At 39.8% G+C, this 21,653-nt stretch overlaps 5 protein-coding genes and 1 long non-coding RNA gene across 16 annotated transcripts in view; 3 read left to right on the top strand and 3 right to left on the bottom strand.

Moving 5' to 3' along the window:
* Positions 1-2,677: 2,677 nt before the first annotated feature.
* LOC112494955 lies at positions 2,678-3,839 on the top strand. The gene is made up of 2 exons (XM_025089033.1): positions 2,678-2,911; positions 3,354-3,839. The coding sequence occupies exons 1-2, from the start codon at positions 2,704-2,706 to the stop codon at positions 3,632-3,634; spliced, it is 489 nt and encodes a 162-aa protein (XP_024944801.1). The 5' UTR covers positions 2,678-2,703; the 3' UTR covers positions 3,635-3,839.
* LOC107271779 lies at positions 2,770-7,698 on the bottom strand. Of its 2 annotated transcripts, XR_003060985.1 has the most exons (5): positions 7,362-7,698; positions 4,137-4,307; positions 3,183-3,442; positions 2,995-3,077; positions 2,770-2,906 (listed from the first exon to the last, which is right to left on the bottom strand). It is a non-coding gene; the product is annotated as an uncharacterized LOC107271779 (long non-coding RNA). The 2 variants fall into 2 exon arrangements; XR_001538747.2 differs by lacking the exon at positions 7,362-7,698 and having other exon boundaries at positions 4,137-5,179.
* A 479-nt stretch (positions 7,699-8,177) lies between these two features.
* LOC107271774 (ras-like protein 1) lies at positions 8,178-11,796 on the top strand. 3 transcript variants are annotated; one of them, XM_015748171.2, is made up of 5 exons: positions 8,184-8,569; positions 8,731-8,915; positions 9,064-9,207; positions 9,323-9,529; positions 9,615-11,796. In XM_015748171.2, the coding sequence occupies exons 2-5, from the start codon at positions 8,787-8,789 to the stop codon at positions 9,717-9,719; spliced, it is 585 nt and encodes a 194-aa protein (XP_015603657.1). In that variant the 5' UTR covers positions 8,184-8,569; positions 8,731-8,786; the 3' UTR covers positions 9,720-11,796. The 3 variants fall into 3 exon arrangements, with proteins under 3 accessions (XP_015603659.1, XP_015603657.1, XP_015603658.1); XM_015748172.2 differs by having other exon boundaries at positions 8,723-8,915; XM_015748173.2 differs by lacking the exon at positions 9,615-11,796 and having other exon boundaries at positions 8,178-8,569; positions 8,721-8,915; positions 9,323-9,550.
* Positions 11,797-11,908: 112 nt separating this feature from the next.
* Positions 11,909-16,745, bottom strand: LOC107271768 (ras GTPase-activating protein 1). Of its 2 annotated transcripts, XM_015748158.2 has the most exons (15): positions 16,614-16,745; positions 16,473-16,536; positions 15,941-16,119; positions 15,656-15,837; positions 15,193-15,590; positions 14,639-15,118; positions 14,228-14,571; positions 13,966-14,157; positions 13,729-13,878; positions 13,599-13,647; positions 13,318-13,536; positions 13,015-13,247; positions 12,774-12,915; positions 12,553-12,696; positions 11,909-12,468 (listed from the first exon to the last, which is right to left on the bottom strand). In XM_015748158.2, exons 2-15 carry the CDS (start codon positions 16,518-16,520, stop codon positions 12,391-12,393), a joined length of 2,838 nt encoding a protein of 945 aa, XP_015603644.1. In that variant the 5' UTR covers positions 16,521-16,536; positions 16,614-16,745; the 3' UTR covers positions 11,909-12,390. The 2 variants fall into 2 exon arrangements, 1 of the variants encoding a protein (XP_015603644.1); XR_003060983.1 differs by lacking the exon at positions 11,909-12,468 and having other exon boundaries at positions 13,010-13,247; positions 16,473-16,700.
* A 333-nt stretch (positions 16,746-17,078) lies between these two features.
* LOC107271776 (protein kish-A) lies at positions 17,079-20,153 on the top strand. 4 transcript variants are annotated; one of them, XR_001538742.2, is made up of 7 exons: positions 17,079-17,233; positions 17,379-17,488; positions 17,554-17,698; positions 19,270-19,339; positions 19,440-19,516; positions 19,641-19,947; positions 20,020-20,153. XR_001538742.2 is itself a non-coding variant. In XM_015748175.2 (4 exons), exons 1-3 carry the CDS (start codon positions 17,231-17,233, stop codon positions 17,657-17,659), a joined length of 219 nt encoding a protein of 72 aa, XP_015603661.1. In that variant the 5' UTR covers positions 17,080-17,230; the 3' UTR covers positions 17,660-17,698; positions 18,566-18,799. The 4 variants fall into 4 exon arrangements, 1 of the variants encoding a protein (XP_015603661.1); XR_003060984.1 differs by having other exon boundaries at positions 19,421-19,516; XR_001538743.2 differs by lacking the exon at positions 19,440-19,516 and having other exon boundaries at positions 19,693-19,947.
* The window catches only part of LOC107271770 (lachesin), a 10,872-nt gene continuing 6,934 nt past the window's right edge, over positions 17,716-21,653 (bottom strand). For all 4 annotated transcript variants that reach the window (XM_025089017.1, XM_015748165.2, XM_015748163.2 and 1 more), the window contains 6 exons: positions 20,177-20,423; positions 19,683-19,856; positions 19,276-19,404; positions 19,068-19,203; positions 18,817-18,974; positions 17,716-18,762 (listed from right to left, as the gene is read on the bottom strand). In XM_025089017.1, the coding sequence (XP_024944785.1) occupies positions 18,377-18,762; positions 18,817-18,974; positions 19,068-19,203; positions 19,276-19,404; positions 19,683-19,856; positions 20,177-20,423 (1,230 nt within the window). In that variant the 3' untranslated portion in view covers positions 17,716-18,376. The remainder of the gene's footprint in view (positions 18,763-18,816; positions 18,975-19,067; positions 19,204-19,275; positions 19,405-19,682; positions 19,857-20,176; positions 20,424-21,653) is intronic.

Genomic DNA, 21,653 nt, shown 5'->3' with positions numbered 1-21,653 from the left:
GTACCTATTATTCTTCAGTGTTGATATTATGTAATAACCTGCCACCTTACAATTGCAATATACGCAAAAGAAAATTGTTCCTATATCAAGCACCTGTCTTACTTACCTACCAGTGGATATACGATAGCGGTCAGAGGAAGGAAAATGAGACAAAAAAATGTTCAAGGAAGTGAAAAATAACAAAAGGGAAAAAAAACGGATGGCCAATATAAGCAATATGAAAAGTGCGATAGAGAGGGAGAGAGAGTAAAAGTAAGAAGGGGATAGATTAATGAAGAATAGAGGATCGACCAACAAGCTCCTTATATAATGCATGAGTCTAGACAGAAACCCTTTAAGACAAACGTACGTTAGGAACTAAGTCTAAGACCTAACTGGGATCCACAGCTGCAACTTCAGAAGGTAGGTATACTGTAGTAAGATCGTAATTCGCCCAAGAGAGGCTGGAAAACATAGCAGCGTTACCGACAGAATTCATCGACCCGAAGTCGTAATTCTATGAGAAAAGAGTAAAAAAAGACAAAGTAGAGAAAGAGAGAGAGAGAATACCACCAGTAAAGTAAAAGGAGAGAGTACCACTTCTGCCATTTTCCTGCTGGCAATCCTCAAGCCGATTTCTCAGCATTACTTTTCCAAGGCAGAAATGTTTGTAACATTTCCCCAGAGGATCGATTCAATTTACTTGGACTTGGTTGCGTCCACGAGTCCCGTCTTGGCTTTTCCGACTTTTCTTGAGCTTTTACAAACCGCACTAGAGTCATCGCCAGAGAGCCATTAGAATTTTACCGACAAGAGTTTTGCTTACACTTTTCCTTTCACGTGTCCCTATCTTTTTCTTACTCTACAGAAATAACCTTCGCTCTCGCATCCTATTGTCAAGAATCGCCAGAATGGAGATCGCTGCTGTCTTTCGCTGATGCAACGAATAAATACCTATTTGTATACTCGACGGAACTCAAACACAAATTGTTTACGTAATCTATTTCGTACGAAATCCCAGTAGAACGTTCAACAAATATAACCTTTCTACGAGTACAGAAATTCTATAGAACGTTACGTGTAACCATGATGAGATTGTATGGATGTTTGTGGTGCTCACTATAATTATAGACTATGCGAGAGTAATTCATATCGGTACAGCTGACATCGGTGTAACGAGAAGAGAGCTTAATGGTAGGCTGGCATTATAAATAGGGAGCCTTACAATGGCAAGATAATAGTATCATAAGCTTAGTATTAAAGAGAATTAAAAAATTTATATATATATATATATATAGATCATCGTCGGGCTGTATCATACGCTAATGAACACATTCACCATCGTGATTCATTATTAAAATTTATATTTGTATCAAATGGAATCATCTACATAGTCCTGACACCCTCCCGGAATTCCATTAAATTAAAGTAACAATCAATCAAAATTTCAGTAGATTCATCAGCGTTGAATGAAAATAAAAATAATATTGATAACGAGTCGTTCATTTACCACGGTGAGGATATCGCCCATAATCGAAATGGCCAAGAGGGACGTACATAATAAAATGCCTTCCGTTTTAATATCTCGGTGGTTCTAAATAAACAGCGCGAGAAATAATAACCGGTCGTACAGAATACAGACGGCTAAGCGAAATTCATACCGGCTCTTAAACTTTATTATCGTCAACGTTAAAACATTCGCGTATTACGTTACGACTCCTGGGATCCGTCGTTGCGTCTTTCTTTTCTCGAATTACGGTTAACGCGAGCGTCGTTCAGGGTAAATGTTTGCCTTAATACGAAAGCAGTTTTCTGATTTCCCCCACATTTTTTCCACCCTGTACACCTCTCCCCTCGCTCTTGCCTCTTTCACCCCCATACTTTTTCCTTACGTTTTGCTTTCACCCATCCATCGTCCTCCGCTTCTTCGTTCGACTAACATCTACCACTCGCGCTGTGTCCACTATTTTTTTTCTCCAGCCGCTTCTCTTTCTTCTTTTGCTACCAGCAACCCCCTGCTTCTTCTCCTACAGCCCGTCGTCGCTCCCGCAAAAGTATTAAGCCCGCTACGAAGAACTTCATCAAAGTAAAACACGTCCTCGCCCGGACGTTATGAAAGTTGCGCATAATATTAACATAACTTTCTGGATGCAAGAAGCATATCTGCATGATGGAATGTGTCGAAATGTCGAGGAGCGAAATGAAATTGATAGAACTCTCGTGTCGCCCTCTAGCCAGAAACGCTGCCACTGCGCCACTTGATTCGTTTGTCAATTTGTAGCTCGTCCTTTGTTTCTCTCTTGTGCTTTTCATTCCTATTCATCAGGTTTCTCACGCTACGTCTGCTTTACTGATTTACTGCTACTTTTTTCTCTCTTCCTTGTCCTCCTCCTCGCTCGCTCGTTCCTCGTTCTCTGTCTCACGGGGAATATCAATTCAACGAGCTCCCTTTTGTCTTCGTTCAGCTTTGCGGGAGCTTTGAGTTTCAACTGTTTCATAATAATGGTTGAAGGAAACAAAAAAAAAATTAATTCCGTACTGGAAAGGGAAAATGGCATTAACCAAAAACTTTTAACGCGCTGAACTATCACTGATAATAAATTATACTCTATTTTGGATACTCACCGCTCACTGATTTCACACTAAATTTTTTCCGAATAATCCTTGATTCTCGTCGACCCTTATTATTTCACGTTGCAGCCCCTCTCTGTTATTTTATTTCCTATGGCCGGACAGTGTGGCTGTGCCAAGTGTTGTTTTCCTGCTTGTCCACCCCAGAAGTTTGTATATCCGTACGATGAGGTATCCCATGAGATCCAGAACAATGTCCTCTCTATCAGAGTGGCCAAGGATCTGAGACAGATCGAAGGGATTCAAGGGGAAGTATCTGAACGCAACCCAACGTTCGATGTATCGTGTTCCGATGCCTACGGTGAGTATAATATATAAGAAAAGGAAAAAAAAACAAGATATTGTTATTGTTATTATCATTGTTTCAAAGGAATTGTATCATACCTTCTTCCGTTCGTCGAGACAGGAAACGGCGTGAATAATCCGCTACGTGATTTCTTGTGTCCTATCAATAAAAGTTGTATTTCCTGGGGAGAAAAAAAAATTCACGAAAATGAATTGCTGGTCTTAAATATGGATATCTCTTAGCGCTTAAGGGTCGGGGCTGAAAAAGATATCGTAGAGAAACTTACCCATAAAGAATTATCGATAACATCATAAATCAAGATTTCCATCCACTGTGCTGTGTCCCGTAACCTTACAGCGTTTCTTTGCCGACGTATCCAGGAAATTCACTAAGCTTCGCTGACCCATTTCTCGTACTCTGGGAATCGTCCAATAACGTGAGTATCCTCGTTTTCAAGGTAAAAAGTGCAAGACCGGCTGCGCCAAGGTGAACGTCATACCGAACAAAGTTCCGCCGGCGAAGAAACCGGAAGAGGAAATGTTCCTGCTGAGAGCAACCAAGCAAATAATGAACACGGACGAGCTGAAAAACAGCCTGGAGATCGAGTTTAAGGCTCCACGAAATTATATCCCGAAGCCTGACCCGGGGCCAGCACCCCCCATCATTCAGATAGCCACTCGGCAGGGTAAAAAGTCTGGAAAGGGTAAGAAGGGCAAGAAGAAGGCAACCAAGAAATAGAGGGTTGGATTCATGGAATAGTTTTTGGACCTGCACCAAATGGGATATGAATTCGCTTATGAGAATCATACGGAAGACTTACTTTAGAATATTTGAAAATTTTTTTAAATAAAATTTGAAAATCCTTGGTTTTCAATCCAATTTTTCAATCCTTCAGACATCCAACCAATGATATATATGACTTACGGAGTAAATATGACAATCCATTTCCTCTATCCCTTGACATTATCAGTTTACAAATCTATTTTACAAACTACGCATATTCCATTTCAGTATTTTTATTATATATTATTTGACGTATAAAAAATAGCATTTTTTCTTCCAATAAACATTTTATGAAGGGACATGAAAAAATGACTACCGATCAGTCATAGCGCGACACCCGGAGGGTAAAGAAGAATAATTTACACGGAGCTGCTGATGATTATTCTTTTCTTCTTTTTTTTTTTCAATTTCACCAAGAAGCTCTAAAGGGAACGTAATAATAATACAGAATACGTACTACGTACGAATGTTGAAATGGAGATACTTTGTCCAAATGTCGGTGGTTGGATGAATTTTTATATATTTTTCTCTCCTCCGTCTCCTCCTGTACCTCGAGCATCCCTCCGGGCCACCAATCATATACTTCGACTTTCCAACAATTCCCTTACACCGTGCAACCCTTGCCTGCCTATGTCCCAGCCGACGCGCGAACCCATAGAAAAAGATTATAATGTATGCATAGACTGGAAAGTTGGCGCAAGCTCAAACTACGTTCTGGGCCCCGTTTCGCGATTTACGATTCCCATAAAACAAAGTGTGAACCATCTCGTCGAAAGCCGCCGTAACCCTCACACGGGTATGGGCATAACCACCACGTTCCCAGGGGTAGCTTTCCCAGCTTTACGTTATACTACATCACACGGCCAGAATTCTCTTCTAACGAGTGTCAATTAAACTTTCGTCCAATTGACTCAAGGATTAATCGGTATCGAGATACCGTGCTACAGCGCCATCTGTTAGAATTCAGGGGAACCTCGACGAACTAAGCGAACTAACGCTTTACACGAGTCCCCCTTCCATCTGTCCGTCTATTTAACCCAGTATTAGGTATACGTATACCATTCAGGTATAGTAACAAGAAGTGTAACCGAGCTCTCTGGGCCTTAATGGTGAAATATACGGGACACGGTTTTCGGGGTAATTTTACAAGTGGCGATATCTCATACAAACGAGCCAGTGGTATAACCGAAAATGGAGAGAGGACCCTTGCGCATGCGCACGGGACTTTACCCGCTGAGGGTTGGTGAGAAGATACGATGGGATTGAGGGGTCAGAGTGATAAAGCGTGCCATTTGTCTGGAAAAGGAGAGAGAGACTCCTCGCGGGTCCGAACGAAGCTTTTCTCATCCTCTTTTCCAGCGTATTCTAACCTCTACTTCTGAGGGCTACCGTATCACCTCGTTCAGAGGCACTTCGTACTCCCGGAGAAGTCAGCGAAATTCGTTCTTCACCCGTCTGAAACATGGCTCTTCTTTCGTTTCCTCGAAACGAAGAAACCAATCCGACCCATGGAGAAGAGGTACATAAATATATTGTGTCGTAAATATATACGTTAGTAACACTCGTAAAGAACCATAAAGAGTTGAAGTATCCATTTATGTAGGGAAACGCGAGGACTATATCTCATTGGAAAAACGTTATATCGAATTTTGTCCATTGTTTCCGTTTCAGTTGAACGGACCACTAGAATGGCGGACTCGATCAGTACTTGGTATATTTTAGATCCATTTCGAATGGCTACCAACATTACCAATATATGACGATGAGTATCATCTATATAAACGTCAATAATAAAAATGTTCATGTGTGTGTATATTCTATGGCGAATCGCTCGTTGCGGATTACTCGAGCACCATGCATTCCTCTGTCTATGAGTTGATGGAGAATGGATTTTGTGGATGGGTCAATTGGTACGTACACGTAGGTAGTCAAAGTTGGATGATGTATAGGAGGTGAGTGTTCCTGTGCATAGAAGTATGAAAGCTTCGTTGAGTCCTGTATATTTCAATAAAATTGGAATTTATTGTAGGTTCCATTTCGCAAATGTGAACCAGCCAAGACAACAGGGTCTCATTGGAATTCCATAAGGGTGCAATGTACGTCGCCCGATACTCATCTGTACCCCTAGTGAAAAGCGAAGTAGAGGTCGACTTCGACCTGCTGGAACTTAGTAAAGAAGCCTTTGTATATGCCAGCTCACGCGAGACTCAACCCCAGTCCTTGCCTTCGGCCTTTGCTCCTTCTCAAGTCTCTCTCGGTCCTGCTTCCAACCCTGAAACCACCCCCTTTGAGGGTTTGCCGGATTTTTGTGATTTTACGCGGAAAATAAAACAGCCCCCAAAGCCAGCCGTGATCGGAATTCGCCAGAAGCCAACAACCACCTCTAGTAGACTCCCTAACCCGGGTTATTCGCGTAAAACTACCCTTGCCTATATATATTAACCGGACTGTTTCACTCTGGAAAATCCTATTTAACTTTTAACAGTATCCCATACATAGCCAAGGGCTGATGGCTTTGGCTAAAGTTTCTTAAGAATTTTACGTCGATCAGAGACTTTAAGTGTGTTTAATACTTTGCGATTTTACCTCGTTTTACAGATTTTTCGATAACTTCAACCCTTGCTGAGGATAATATAATTTTTTTTTTATCGAATGGATAACTAACTATACTTGACTAACTATACTTGGTTCGATTGCATTTTATTAGTTGGCAGCAGGTCCACCTTTATCTGCGATTTGGATTCCAGCATGTTCACAGCAGGGGTAGTTGCATTTCCTGGGGAAACACGAAGTAGTAAAAAAATGAGAAGAGGGTTGGGATAAGGCTAGCAAAATACGAGTATAGTACCAACAGACAAACTGTAGGAGAACAGTGGGGTGGCTTAGCAGTCCAAGGCATTTGCATTCGTCGACACTTAGGTCCCAGGGTGGGTGGACTGTCGGCGAAGGGGTTGCACTGGCATTATGCAAATCTTAATTCGCCTTCCGTTGGAAAACTCATAAAATTACAGAGTTTTTCCGCAATAAAGCGACCAAACTGCAGCAAGGTTTAAGGGTGGGGATTCTGGATGCCCCTGGATGCTCTTTAAAGGTATAAGATCCACTTCAGGGGATGGTTAAGTAGGGCGGTACGGCGGATTTCGAAAAGGGCAAGTGCACTCCTGGAATAACGAGACAAACGTTAAGGAAAACGGATGCAGGTCATGATGAGTGGATACTCCAGACTTATTATTCGGTACTAACTAATATCGAGGAGATCAGACTCATTCGAAGCCAAGTAATACTTCGAGCTATCCCTCTAAGGATCAACGTTATTTCGCGATAATTTCACCCTTCGGAACATGGGGGTTTCGTATTTTCTCGGGGTGATTTAGGATAATGATATCTTAACTTGCGATATCCTATCGGCGGACATCGATATAAATTTATCGGGCGCCACGCTATAGACACACAATGGCTCGGAAAAATGTGAGCTATCCTTATCAGGCTTTATGGCGTAGAGATAGAGGGAATTTGTGGAGCGCACGCTACTTCCGTCTCTATACCTAGAGAATAAAAATGGGGAGAGACTGGGAATTTCGATAAGCCCCTACTATAATGCAACCGTTATTACACTGTTCGCTGGTGCGTTCAACTAAAATGACATTTAATTGAGAATTATACTACTTGATGAATTACTTACCAATTAGTATTAGCTTTGACTGAATACATAATAGACATGCTTGTGATTCCGACCTCGCCATGTTTAAATATAAAATATATATGTATGTATATACATACAGCGTTTCACTGGGTAGTCTATTTCTAAGTATCCACGGCACCCAAGCTCGCGTGACACCATAATCACATAAGATGTTCAGTCTACCTCTTCAGACAACGGTATTAAGTACGAGTACATCACCATGTTTATGTAGAATATATTCAACTCGGAAGTGACGTTTATTGATATATAAAATACGATGTGTATTTTTGATATACTATGCCAATATAAGGGACAAGAATGAACTACATATGGAACGTAGAAATACAGTTCGATCCCATCGTAACTATTTTATGTTTGCTGTAAAAACGCACACTGAAACGAGGAACTTACCAAAGAAATTGACTGTGGCACTATCTGCCGTAGAGTCCAGCAAACTGTTACTGAATTTAGGGTGTCGAGAATAAATTTCACCGGCGAACGTACATGGGTTTGTGCACGTAACGCTATCTGCTGGGACATTCCCGAAGTTTCTCATGCGATCAACGAGTCATAAAAGGTATTACATTTCCTTTTTTTACTTTTCTATAATCGTCGGGTACTTATCAAATATAGGTTTCAGAATTTACCTGGTGGCACATCTCCTCAAAGGAAGGCAGAACTTACCTAGAATTATCTTCCATAGGTATTGTCCGTATTGCCGTTCGTCGGCGTCTATTAGCTTTGGAGACTTCTTGAACCATTGAAGTATTCCAAATTATTCTTTGGAATTTCTGGGGAACTATCACATCCTTTTCGGTGATACTATCGTATACATCTAGTGTGTTTATTCACTCTCTAGGCGTTGACAGCGTCATAGTTGCCGATGGCCATAGGGGAACCAGACTTTCCGTATTCTTTTCTGAATTGAGCGTTTACGGAAAAGAATAAAAAAAGGCATACGTGGCTAAACTGAGAATTGAGACGGGCGTGTTACGAAAGTTCACTACGCCTGACCCCGAAGAAGAAACGTTATTCGTCAAGCGAAGTCCCACGGATCCTACGGCCGCCACCCCCCTGGCATTTCGGAAGCAACGTTGGTAGTACTGTTCCCTCATCTCCAGATGGTTTGGTCTCCAGTGACTAAGTACTCGTAATAGCAAGGGTGTATTAAGCCGGCCTTCTCTTGTGAAATGCGCTTTTAAAGCTCGGTAAGCTCACCAAACATTTTTACACGGCACGTATACACAATCGGCCATTTTTATTAAATACTTTTACATGCACGGATGAGACAGAATGCTTCTGATTTATCTACTACTCTTAATACCCAATAGTTCATTTATGAGAATGTACTTCTATTAGAGATTTTCAGACTGTGCTTTCGGGTCCAAGCATTGTTTCGCGCTGAGACTCACAAAGAAAAAAGTTATGACCGAGTACAAATTAGTGGTAGTGGGTGCTGGTGGTGTTGGCAAGTCCGCACTCACCATACAGCTCATCCAAAACCACTTTGTAGATGAATATGATCCTACGATAGAAGACTCTTATAGAAAACAGGTAATTGTTTAAAAAGCTTTATTGATCTCAAATAAATTAATGTTATCTCAATCTTGGTTGAAATAACAAATATTATTATGACTTTAATGTTTTGCAAGTATTTGTTGTAGTATCCGATGTATAACTTACATTACTTTGTTTGGCGTAGGTTGTTATTGATGGAGAGACGTGTCTCTTGGATATTCTTGATACTGCTGGTCAAGAGGAATATAGTGCCATGAGAGATCAGTATATGAGAACAGGAGAAGGCTTTCTTTTGGTCTTTGCTGTAAATTCTGCAAAGAGTTTTGAGGTAGTTCATCAATTTTTTCATGATTCATTATCACATTTTACTTTTTCTGCAATTTCTCTGTTATGAGTCTAGCGAAACCTTAATTTTCTGACACCAATTTCCAAATGTGTTAAAGGATATCGGTACATACAGAGAACAGATAAAGAGGGTAAAGGATGCCGAGGAAGTTCCAATGGTCCTGGTGGGAAACAAATGTGATCTACAGCAATCATGGGCTGTTAATATGACACAAGCACGAGAGGTCGCGCGGCAGTACGGTGTACCTTTTGTAGAAACATCTGCAAAAACTAGAATGGGAGTAGACGATGCCTTCTACACTTTGGTAAGAGTGGTAAATAAATGAAAGAACTCTTCAAAATTGATTTAAGTGTATTTCTAACCCGCGCGTTAACGCGTGCATATTACAGGTGCGAGAAATTCGAAAGGATAAGGAGCACAGAGGTAAGGAGAAACGGAGGAGACTGCGCGGTGCCAGTTCTGGTCGTAGGAGATATCGGTGTTGCCTGCTCTAAAATTAAATAACGAAACAAATGGGTGCGTAATAAACGCTAAAAAAGTCAAGTCTGAAGGATTAAGAACCCCGAAAAGAAGAAAAGATCGAACTCGTATGTTAATCATAAAAGCAGGAGTGGATAAATGTCGCGTGAACAAGTGGACGCCGTTATCAGAGTGTGAATGACGACGCGACAGAAAAAGAGACGTGTTAGAGTGTAAAAAGTCTTAGGTTACATTTCACCGCACACTTTGCAGCTTAACACCCTTCCGAATAGCGCATCTCGGAAACGCGAGAATAAAGAGGATTGGAGCCCGGGCGTTTCTATTACTTTTGCCTTTGAAATTTTCTTGTTTCTTTCCTTAACTAACCAAAAGGAAGAAAGAGAAAGAACGAGAATAGATTTCGGGTTCCACCTGCAATTGTATAATATTTACTACTATTACTATTACTATTACTCTTATGCCTACACACTGTTCAGATGAAAAATATCTCGTGAACCTCGGACGTTTTTATTCGTAGTATTAAAAAAAATGTCCCAGATTAACTGGGACCTCGTGTTTAATTCGTAGGGCGTAGGAAATGTGCCTCGCCCGACGTCGAGCAATGCAAAAAAAAACTACGATTTTTCAAGTAGATCCTTGTACGTATATCCACGTATATACCATTAATACACACACACACACACACATATATATACATATACACAGACGCATATGTGTAAACGCGCAAATTTTTTCATAATTATTGTATTATCTCGTCCAATTGGAAAATTAGAGAGATGGATACAATAGGACAATCGAGGGAATGCTTGAGAGAACCAGAGAGTATGAAAGTGTTATTGAGTGAAAGTATGCGCGAGAAAATTCGGGGAGAAGTGGAAAAAAGTAACATTGCAAATAAGAGTGCTCATGGCAATTAAGTTTTCATCGATCCTTACCGAAGTCTTGCCTTATAGCCGATTGGTTCGGTAATGCCAAGTGCAAAGAATCGCATAGTTAAGATCGGAAGTGAAATAGAGCAGGAAGTGAAGGTATATAGAGAAAAGCCTCCATTTATTAAAAAAGATCGGCGCACAATTTGTATCGTCCGATAAATATTGTTCAGTCGCTAAGTGACCTGTATTTTCATTTTTGTTATCCAGTCGTACAGCACAAAAGAGTGATATTTCAAAAGCAAAAGTTTATTTTTGATTGTGCATTATTGTATATACAGGAGATCCTAGGCATTCGATTTCGCTCGATTACTTGCTCTCCTTTATTCTTCGATTTTAATGTTATTCTTTATCTCGACTAACTCCTTGTCCTCGCGCGCGCCAATTTTTAATAAAATTCTTTTTAGCTAGCCGAATTTTCATAAAATATGTGTATATATATATACGCATGCGAATAATCGTTAAGTCGAGTCGAAAAGCCGGGACCCGCTGTGGTACAGAGAGAAATACACACTGAACACATACTACACAAAACACATTGAAGTAGACTGTTCACACGATTGTATCACGTGTGCGTTTTACAAGAGAAAAGAAAAAGAAAAGAATAATAAAAATAGGAAGAAGCAGCGTGGCACGGATTCGTGAGGCGATTTTTCTTATTATTCTTTTTTAAATTGTATTTCCTAGGATTTAATCGATCATTAGACGTTCGTGCTGAAGGATGCTACATGATAAGAGATAACTGCGATATACAATTGAGATATGAGTGTATAGATTAAAAAGAAAAAATTTTAAGAAATCGCAATTATTTCTTTGAAATAAACATTGTAAAAGCATGCTTAAGTGCGGCCATTTTGCCATCTCGTGCCGTGAATTTTTAGATAAAATAATTAGAAGCCGCTCGGCTACGTTATCGTGTCTCTTTTTAACTATGAATTTAAGTCGAGATTCTATTCGAAAAATATTGACGAATAATCTCGACCTGGATTTAATATAACGCGCTGTATAAAGAATAAGTTGATTTTAACCTTGTCATATGATGGCGTTTATGATAAATGATGAGGGTGAAGAAAAAAATACAAAAAGAAAAACAAATTATAATGACACGATTGTAACGATTAATCCGTAAGACATCCCAAAAAATAAAGAAACGTTTATACAATACAATTTTTCAAACCACTTATATCGTCATTGTATATTCCTTAAGATTTCTCATAAGAACTTTCGCCGTACATACCTACCGAACATTAGCTACGCAGTCACACAAGACAGGATTTTTATTTTGATTTGTATTTATTTTGGAGCACCTAAGTGGATATAAAATTGTCATACGCCCATATGATTCTGTATATAGCTATATCACTGTCACATTACAGTCGCTATACGTATATAAACTATCTTCTAATTGCATATGAAATAGTAAATGTAGGCTTGTGTCTCTGAGTAAGTGTCTTCATCGTATCTCTTCTTAAACTGTGTGTTCATGGTTCTGTATATTATAAGTGTGCGCTCTCAATTTCTTTTTCTTCATCTCTGTCACTGTGTGTATTGTGTTGCATGTTAGGTGTAATGAGTGTTATGTATATAGGTATACAATAGTATATATGGCACGTCAGTCTGTTACGTTTAATTACTTAAATCGCTTAGTCGTGATGTTCATCGTTAAATACTACTGTACGTTATTTATCCAAGTTAACTCTTATTAACTGCATTTTTGTCGTGTTTGGCATTTCTCATCGCTGAAAACGCTTCGGCACTACCGTATCATCTCCATGTATTTCTGCTTGTGTTTGCTTAGCATTTCCGTCACAGTCACCAGCTGCTTTATCGTCGGCTGAAATGGAAAAAATTCATGAATGATAGATTTATGGATGAAGTATCATGAATTATTCGCTATTCATTTTGCCTTTGGGCTTACCTGGGTCTTTGACAGAACCTGAAGTTCCTTCAAATGAGAGACACAAATGTGATGCAACGTTGCCAAGTCTCTTGCTGTATCTGAGAGGCATGTACTTTTACCTCTGGAATCTGTACCTTCAGATTCTGGCTTCTCAGTAACATTCTAAAAGATGTGAATGACGATGATACTTTCGTGAAAATCATAATGTATCACAGATCAAGGAATCTGAAGAAACTTACAGATAACTGATCCAGGAATACCACCATTCTTTCCTTGTTCTTGAGTATAAATGGATTCACCACTTCCATGTAAGGTTCCTTACCGCCAAACTCTACCAAGTTTGCGAGATTTTGCAAACACTTGGCTACCATCACCAGAGACCTGAAAATCGAAAAAAAAAATATATTGGATGTCCAAGATTCATTGGGTTTGATGTGGTATCGTCTGGAACATCGTTAGACCCTACTAGACCTACCGTACCTTGCGGCTGCCGGAGGTGGTGGCTCTGCTATGAGATTGAAGGACCGTGGATTCAATATGGCAGGACAGAGTAGACGTAAAAATATAAAACCACTGACTACCCTCGTCCTAACTAATCTTTCGTGAGGCCATTTTGCGACTACGGCTCTTTGCAAACAGCCGCAGATGTAACGAAGCGTCTTCGGACAAGCGTCCGGACTCGTAAAGATACTTAGAGTCACTTCATCCAGTACCTTAATAATCAATAATGAGTTTCATCATATTCAAGTAATGGTTTAAATGAGTTATTGTGAAAATTATTACTTGTAAGAGAAATTCCGCATTGCTGCAAGCATCTTCGGGCGAATCCATTTTTGTCGGATTTAATTCACAGCTCTGTTTACTCTCAATCAATTTGACTATCGTGTCACGCAGTGCAGCCTTTAAAAATGAGGTACACACAGATTTCATGTACAGGTCCATTAACGTTGTGGTAAGACTTGCAGCCCTGAACAATGTGGGCGTTTCATCTTCTTTGTCGACCTGTAGAAACGTGATTTTATTGAGTAAAATGAAAGCTCTCAATAATTCCTAAGAAAACTTACCTCAGCCTGATTGAGCGATCGTAGAAGATCGGCTTCTTTCCTTTCATGCCTTTAAAAAATAACGATCAAATATTAAAAGATCCTATTTTTGTATCGTTATTCACTTAATACTCTATTTTTGCAAAAATACCTAAATATTCGAAGGAGACTATTGGCCAGTGGTACTTTGTCTAAATGGCAAACATCAGCCAAGGCTCTAACGACGTGCAATTCGGGGTCCAAGAGTAATTGTTGCAGAGGACTGTATTCTTCTGGAGGCATTGCTAAGTCATGCCTGTATCTGTAAGTTTGTAATAGGTAATATAGAGTTGTAACAGCATATGTAATTTACCTTAGTTTCTTTTTCCTATTTATATCAAATTTGTACCTTAAACGCAAACGTAACGCTCCCCATTCCCCGATTGGTGTGACACCGGAAAGAGGGTACCATTCATCCATTTCCTCTCCATTAGATAAGTTCGCCAATTCCACAGTGACTTCAGCTACCTCAGTATCCTTACTGCGCTTTCCCTTGTTATACAGAGTCAACGTGAACGACATAACGTCCGGGGGTACATCCCTAAAATTAAAATTCAATATTTCAAACTTATCATAAAAAGTTTTCGCGTACTCCAATCAAGCAAACTTACTCCAAAATGAATTCCTCGTCCCAGAGTGGATGCAAGCCGGTTTTGACTTTTGTGCGTGCTACCTTAACATTATTTAGTGCTACTATTATAAATGGATTCGGCACTAGTTTATAGGGCAGTCTGTGAGCATCGAGAATGTGCAGGTGTAATGAACGTAGCTCCCGTAGTCGGGCGACTTTCGGTGCCCTGGTGAGCTGTGAAACGCAGAGCGGCTTCAATGCGTTTATCCAGTCGAGGGCGTTCTCCGAATTTGGAGCGGCTAAGTAAGTTATAGTAGCCAGGCATGGCAGGGCGCGTTCGACCAATTGAAAACAATGTGGTCTATCGAAAACGCTTTCGTGAACCTAGAACATCAGGGTGTTTTTAATAATCTGCTTCCCCTATGAATAGCTTAATGAACTTCTTGAGTACCTGGTACAAGTAGGCACAGCTTAGGTCTATAAGACCCTTAGGCTTGGTTCTTTTAGGATTGTCGTATAAATACAGGTGTGTATCGGTAGCGTCCACGAGGAGGACGAAGTACAGCGCCTTCCATTTTTTATTCTTTTCTGATTTCTTCTCGAGATAACCTTGCATCTTTATACCCTTGTTCTTTTTTGCACCTGATTGCTCCCGACACTCTCTTAGTGTCGCGTAGATCTTCTCTGCATGCTGAACTTCTTTATTTACTCTGACACTTCCATCAGGCTCAGTAACCATCGCCTGGACCAAGGTGTGTCCTTCTACTATCTGCTCCTTACGATATCTATTGATAACTGCATCGAGACATTCAAACGTTCTGCCACCCATCAGGTATCGGACTCCCTTCTTCTCTATACGAAATCTTTGAATTTGATTATTTATATGAAAGAACAGCGAATAATCGCCTGGGCTATTGTCGGAGGGTCTGACCTAAAAAATAAAAAATATTCTTATGTAAATCGTGCTTTGAAATTTAACATTATATTTCACATTAAGTTACTCACTAGAAAACTTCCAGGACCAGCTTTTACAAGCATATCCACAGCCTCACTCTTAGTCACGTTTGGATGAAACCAGGAAAAGACTGTGTTCGGATCAATGGAGTCGTCGAGATCCTCGACTAACTCCCGGAAGATTAGACCCTGTTCGCCGGTCCTGTGCGCGGTTACCCAGAGCCAACCATCGCCCATATCGTTGTGCACGAAAAAGATATCGCCCTTTTGGAAACTTAGTTCATCCGTATCCGGCATTTTGGTATATGGTAATATGGCCACAATTCGTTTTTTGTCATTGACTGGTTCCGGTGGAGGTGTAGGGTGCATGAGGCGTTCCCGTTTCAGAAGATCAGAACAATGCGTGTAATAGGCAACCAAATCAGATAGGCTGTTGAATTGGCGACCACCTGTAACATTCAATGACAATAATAATCGCTGACTTATATTTTAATACGAATCACAAATTACTTACCAATATAGTAGTCACCACAAACGGCAGTAATTCGAAAATGATTTATTCCAGTTCTTCCCAGGTAAGATAAAACATAACTCCCTGGTTTTCTGTCACTTTCACGCACTAAATAAGTTCCCATTTTACTGGCATCCCATAGTCTCTCTTCTGCAGTGAATCTATCCAAACGTCCATGATACCACCTTTAAAGAAATATACATTTTCAAACTCCCAAGAACTCTTGTTTTAGTCCAGTAAATCTATCTTACTATTATTCTTATTATAATTAAGAGAGATTGAATTTACAAATTTTCTGGCGGAGCTGCTAAGAGCGTTGCATTTGCACTATCTGGTTCCTCAGTGTCTTGCGGATCATCAGGTATGTTTTCAAGGAATGGATCAAATTCTTCTACATTTAGGGATTCATTTGGCCCACCATCTTCACTTCCTGTACTGGGAGACCCACCCTTGCTGTTATGTTCCACCTAGAGTATTCAAATTATATCTTTACTCATGATTAATAATAATTATACCACAGAAAGTTAAAATAATGTTTGCAAATATTAATGATATCATACAGTTGGCTAAGATATTTTTCGAAGTTACAAAAGGTATATTTATATTATTGATATACATAGTTTGGAGCATAGTGAAATACAAAAGCATTGACACTTGCCTTGTAGTACTTGACACAAAGAAAACAAACATTTATTTAACGTATAATTTGGATATTCATGTATAAAAAATATTTTAAAACTTTAAGAATTGCATGCCGAGTTGTGCAAAGATAATTGTTCATAAAAGAATGTATGAAATTAACGTAGAATATATAAAATACCTTGGCACTGTTCGACACGCTTGGGCCTCCGCGCACAAATTCTGCCATTTCGGTAGCATACGTCCTTTTTAAAAATTTGAGAATATTAAGCTAAATGCATTCGCTCGATTATTCAATATTCTTGTATTTTAGCTTATTTACAAACGATAAGGTTTATTGATGGAAAATGTATTGACGTTTCCCGACAGCCATTTTAGTCACTCCACACGCCGACCACGGACCTATGCTTCAGACGAGAACGTTGGCCCTGAAGTTCCAGCCGTTTAGATGGTCGATGAATGGCTGGACATTTGTGAAACGACCGATAAAGAAGCTACTATACTATTTGTCTATTGAATCATCCATATCTGGAATCTGTTCGCCCTTTGGAAAGTGGCCCTTTAAGTTTAATACCTAGTATCCCTAGAAATGTTAAAAAGTGTGTGTGTTTCGTATCGTGATAATACCTACATACAGCCAAACATAAGAGAGAAATGCGATAATCTTTCTCTTTGAATAGATACTGATGATGATTTTTTTCTTCTACTTCTGTTTGTCAATTGAAATTCGTAATTTTCTTCGAATAATGATGCTATAAATTCTTATTACACGCGTGTTTCAAATTACCTTTTGATCACATGGAAGTTGGTCTTTATTAACACGTGTAGTCAAGAAGAAAGAAAATCCCTAGTAAGAGCTGTCATCAAGAAGCTTACGCATTTAGGGCAAAGTTATCGCATTATTACTCGTAGCTTCAACAAATTTAACAGAATTAGAGAATGGTAAGTCTACTGTTATGGTATTTACTATATAAATGTCTTATTGGTTTTCATGAATTATTTTTCTTAGTTTTCATCATTACCTGTAACCTCTAATTGTGAACAATTTGTTTATGAAATTTAATCTACAATCTTTATTTTTCGGCAGTCAGCCCTCTTCAATTTCCAGAGCTTGCTCACGGTGGTACTATTATTGATATGTACCTGTGCATACATCAGATCCATAGTACCTAGTGTACTGGATAGAAATAAAGTTGGGTATGTACAAATAATCATTGAAGTCATAGCGATAACTATATTTCCTTATTCTCATGTGCTTACAGATTTCTTGGAACATTTTGGAAATGTGCAAGAATTGGTGAGAGGAAGAGTCCGTACGTGGCCATTAGCTGTCTATTTATGGCGTTCAGCATATTATTTTGGTCATAGAGTTATTTATGTGATTGGGAAGAAGCGTGAGAAATGAATGTATGTTTGTATAAATGTTTTTGATACCCTTTATTTGTCAACACGTTACTTTGGCAAAGCTGTATAATTAATCCGATTTGAGCAGATACTCCCTTGGAACCCCGTACTTTTTTTTTCTGATTTTTTTCTTGGTATATCCACAATATATATTTTTCTATAAACAACAACGTTCTCATTAAATATAGTAATCGTAATTTTAATATATTGAGCATCGTTTTTCTCTTCTTGACATAATGTATAGTAGGTTGATACACTTAACTCTTAGATTCCTTCTTATTCCATTATATCCCTCTATAATCCGTAAACGGTGACTAATTATGACAGTCTTGCTCGATTAACGATTATTACACATGCAGGGACAATCATTCTTAATTTCGTAACTATCAACTGGATCGAATCACGAGGTTCCTAGCATTATCAAATATTAAATTGTCACTATGATTAAACAAAATAACCTTCTGCCTACGTCTATCATATCATTATACATTCTACCGATATGAATTTAATATGGATATGACGGTGATTAACATCCTTTGAAACATTTTTTTGTCTATTCACCAACTTACGATCTATACTTAAGACTAGATATCTTTTTTTGTCCCTTTTTTAATACGCTAATTATTTGTCTGCGTTTGATTATAAATCCATCTGACTATCCCGACCATGATCAAATGTCCATTATCCTCTTGTACCTGTCACTCTGACACATTTTGTCAATACTGAGAGTATGGCACTTCTTACGTCCAATGAATAAAATAGAAGCAAAATTACAAAGTAAAACACAAAAACCTCACCCACTGATCTCGATCCCTCGTTACGTAGATTCAACAAGTCGTTGTGTTTAAAGGCGTTATTGTTCCTGTTCAGAGATACTCGAGGATCTACTGTGGTGCTGGCGTAAATATGCTTATGGACAAGCCTTGATGTACTTTTCTGCATAGCTGGTGTACTCAACTGATAAAATACTTGATTTAACGTGGTGATCTGAGCAACCTTAGGTTTCGTCCTTTGCATGTTTTTCCAATTCGCCGTGGAACGAGTTGGTATGGTTGCCCGTTCTATTTCTGTGTAAAATTTGAATAAAAATAACAATCTCAATAAGTTTCAAAAATATTTACCATAGACTCTCAAGGTGGCTTCAGCTTTCCCCATACTGGAGGAAGCAGAACAAGTGTACTCGCCAAGATCTATTTTCTGCAAACCACGTATCTTCAGCTCAATAGTAGTCTTCCAGTCATCTTCACTATGCCGTTGTTCACGAATTTCATATCTATCCCTGTGTCCAATGAATATCGATTATAATGAATACCGAATGAATCTACCCTATATCCAAAATGCATATGGATATATCTTTATTTGAATACCATACCCATTCATGATAACTTGATCTCTTCTGCTCCAAAGATTGATTGTCCGCGGAAAAGCTTCAATCATGCATATCAATAAGATATCGGTATCCAATGGCGAACCCAGAAGTTGATTGGGTACTTTGGCGCTCGGTGGAACTGGAATAAATAATTTTTTATTGATTCTAATGGTAATTTATATAATGTAAAATATTGTAATTCAAGACTCACAATTGACGCTAAGGAAGACTCTCTTACTGACAGCTGGCGGCACCTCGTTCTTGGCAATGCAAAGGTACGCGCCCATTTGTCTCCTATCGACTCGAGCAAGCTCGAGTTTCTCGCCAAATGCGCTATCCACTGAAAATCGTTTTAGCATGGAATTATATGCACAGCTGTTCAAAATAACCGAGCATATCCCTTTGTACATCAGAGCCATGCACAATGCTACCAATAAGAGGATTAGGTGACGGTAGGTATTAATATATTAAACGGTACCGCTGACCACTAATCCAATGTTCAACTATTAAAACCTCCTTTGATCGGTTTATCATTCTCATCTATATGTATATTCGCTTTTCCTTTAATTTTTTTAGGAAACAAAAATGTCCCATCAAGCAATTAAAAAATAACCTTACCTCGTTCAAGCTGCTCGTGCAAACCACGTACAAGTATGAACTTGTTCTTCTCACGACGCCACAAGACGAGCGGTTGCGGTCTTCCGGATGCTTTACAAGAGAGCGTCGCGTTCTCACCCTCGAGAACGGAAACTTCACCCTCTGAAGTGCCGGATGTCAATATATCTGGAGCGACTACGAGGGGTAAAAGATTTTCAATAAATCCATCGAGCTGAATCGAAGTGTATTTTCGAAATGGAGTTTCTATACATGTAACGTATATGAGGTGAGTAATACACTATCCATATAAATCTGTCAAATCTATCGAAATTTGATGTAAGATATGTCCTTCTGCCAGAGGATTATTATGAATTACCTGGAAACGACAAAGGGGTTGCACAGGGATAATACCAGGACTCGTGGTGCATACCACACCCTCGTAAGACAATACATGGACATCAAACCACTTCCCCGCATCCACGTAGGCAGCATTGAAAACGAACAATTAGGCATACCTAGAACATCCACGCATCCCAGCTGGCTCAACATGGGTTTCGTGTTAACTTGACACATATAACATCCCCGGTCAGCTTCCCTGAGTGATCGAATATGCAGGCGCCATGTTGTGCTTTCCTCGTCCTTTCGCCTGGTGGGATTTTTTGGTTTAATATTTTCCAAAAACACGGAGAACCGAGAGGAATGGGTTACCGTCCTTTGACCCATGGATAGAATGGTTTGATCCTCCGCTCGAAGCCATCCCACCTGGTATCACAAAGCACCTCAAAATTACCCCCATCAATAATACATTTAAATCGCTTAAGAACTAACACCCTTTCAAGGTTCCCCAAAAAGAAAATCGTTCCGTCATCCGTAACAGGTAGACCAAATAGCAAATAAGGGCTGGATAACGTTAGGGAGATGGAAGGTTTCGAGGGTGAAAACCAGTTTGCTTGTTGGCATATTGTCAGTTGTGATAGACCGATTTGGTAGGAAAGAGTGCAACTTGAATAATAAAAAAAAAAATATGGATTGATGGCGATACTCTGTTTTCGGTCTGTACCTTATAGTGTATCGAGGTAGATTGTATGAAAAAAATAATTGATTGATCCAATTTGACGTAAAAAATGGCTAACAAAGCTTTTTATTTTAACTGTAGTGCCTGTAGGACACGCTCTCTCTCACTCTCTCTTGTGCACTGCCCACGTAAATCCGCCGTTCCAAGAGGGATGAATGAAAACGTGTGAAGAGTCCGAAATTCGTCTAGGAGGAACCCGCAGAGATGAGCCCTCGGCACGAATCATCCCTTTCTAGGACACCGTCATCCCTTACCCAGAGGAGTTTACGAACAGGATGAACGTCCGTGAAAAAAAGAAAAAGGTAAAAATCCCAAAAGCGAGTAAAAAGAAGAGACGAGAAGGAAGATGAAAAAAATGGCAGAGGTCCTCTCTTTATGCGGGCAATTCCGGGCGGCGTAAGTGCTTTTGTTCAACGAATATGATTCTTTCTCCGGAAAGAGTTACGCGATGAGAAACCACCCTCGAGCCAGACTTTGGTTAAAGAGTGAAATGGCGAACGCGGCTGGTTTTAGAGCTCAGTAGTAGTCAGTCAGGTGAGAGAAATAGTGGTCGAGATGTATTTCAGTGCGAGGAAGAGAATTCCCCCGATGACTCCGGGCGTAATATTTTGAGAGTCCCTGGACCACGAATCTACGTTAGCACTAAGAGATTGCTCCTCACACCCTTTTCCAGGGATGCTCCCTACCCCATTTCCTCTTTATCCCCATCCCCATCAGCAAAGGCCCCGAACTCCCTTAGCCCTCATCCTACAGATCTTCCTAGTATTCACTCATCCCTCTTCCGTTCCATTGTAATCATGGAAACAATCATTCCCTGCTCTCGCTCGCGCCACCGAGCGACTCGCCTTTTCATCCCTATCTCACCGACGGCTGATACGCCTGGGACGACTGTTCCCAACCTCTAGCCCCTCCCTCCC

Source organism: Cephus cinctus, unplaced genomic scaffold (genome assembly GCF_000341935.2).
Source record: "Cephus cinctus unplaced genomic scaffold, Ccin1 Ccin1_scaffold1042, whole genome shotgun sequence".
NCBI classification, from domain to species: domain Eukaryota; kingdom Metazoa; phylum Arthropoda; class Insecta; order Hymenoptera; family Cephidae; genus Cephus; species Cephus cinctus.
The sequence above is the reverse complement of the archived record's forward strand: the minus strand, read 5'-3'. Positions and strand labels throughout refer to the sequence as shown.

Bases quoted from the DNA above. Each gene is read 5' to 3' on its own strand.
- LOC107271776 (XM_015748175.2), top strand. The intron at 17,489-17,553 runs GTATGTACAAAT...ATGTGCTTACAG, and splicing joins CTGGATAGAAATAAAGTTGG to ATTTCTTGGAACATTTTGGA.
- LOC107271774 (XM_015748171.2), top strand. From the start codon at position 8,787: ATGACCGAGTACAAATTAGTGGTAGTGGGTGCTGGTGGTGTTGGCAAG. The intron at 9,208-9,322 runs GTAGTTCATCAA...AATGTGTTAAAG, and splicing joins ATTCTGCAAAGAGTTTTGAG to GATATCGGTACATACAGAGA. The intron at 9,530-9,614 runs GTAAGAGTGGTA...TGCATATTACAG, and splicing joins ACGATGCCTTCTACACTTTG to GTGCGAGAAATTCGAAAGGA.
- LOC112494955 (XM_025089033.1), top strand. From the start codon at position 2,704: ATGGCCGGACAGTGTGGCTGTGCCAAGTGTTGTTTTCCTGCTTGTCCA. The intron at 2,912-3,353 runs GTGAGTATAATA...CTCGTTTTCAAG, and splicing joins ATCGTGTTCCGATGCCTACG to GTAAAAAGTGCAAGACCGGC.
- LOC107271768 (XM_015748158.2), bottom strand. From the start codon at position 16,520: ATGGCAGAATTTGTGCGCGGAGGCCCAAGCGTGTCGAACAGTGCCAAG. The intron at 13,537-13,598 runs GTAAGTTTTCTT...ACGTTTCTACAG, and splicing joins GATCGCTCAATCAGGCTGAG to GTCGACAAAGAAGATGAAAC. The intron at 12,469-12,552 runs GTAAGCCCAAAG...TTTCCATTTCAG, and splicing joins AGGTTCTGTCAAAGACCCAG to CCGACGATAAAGCAGCTGGT.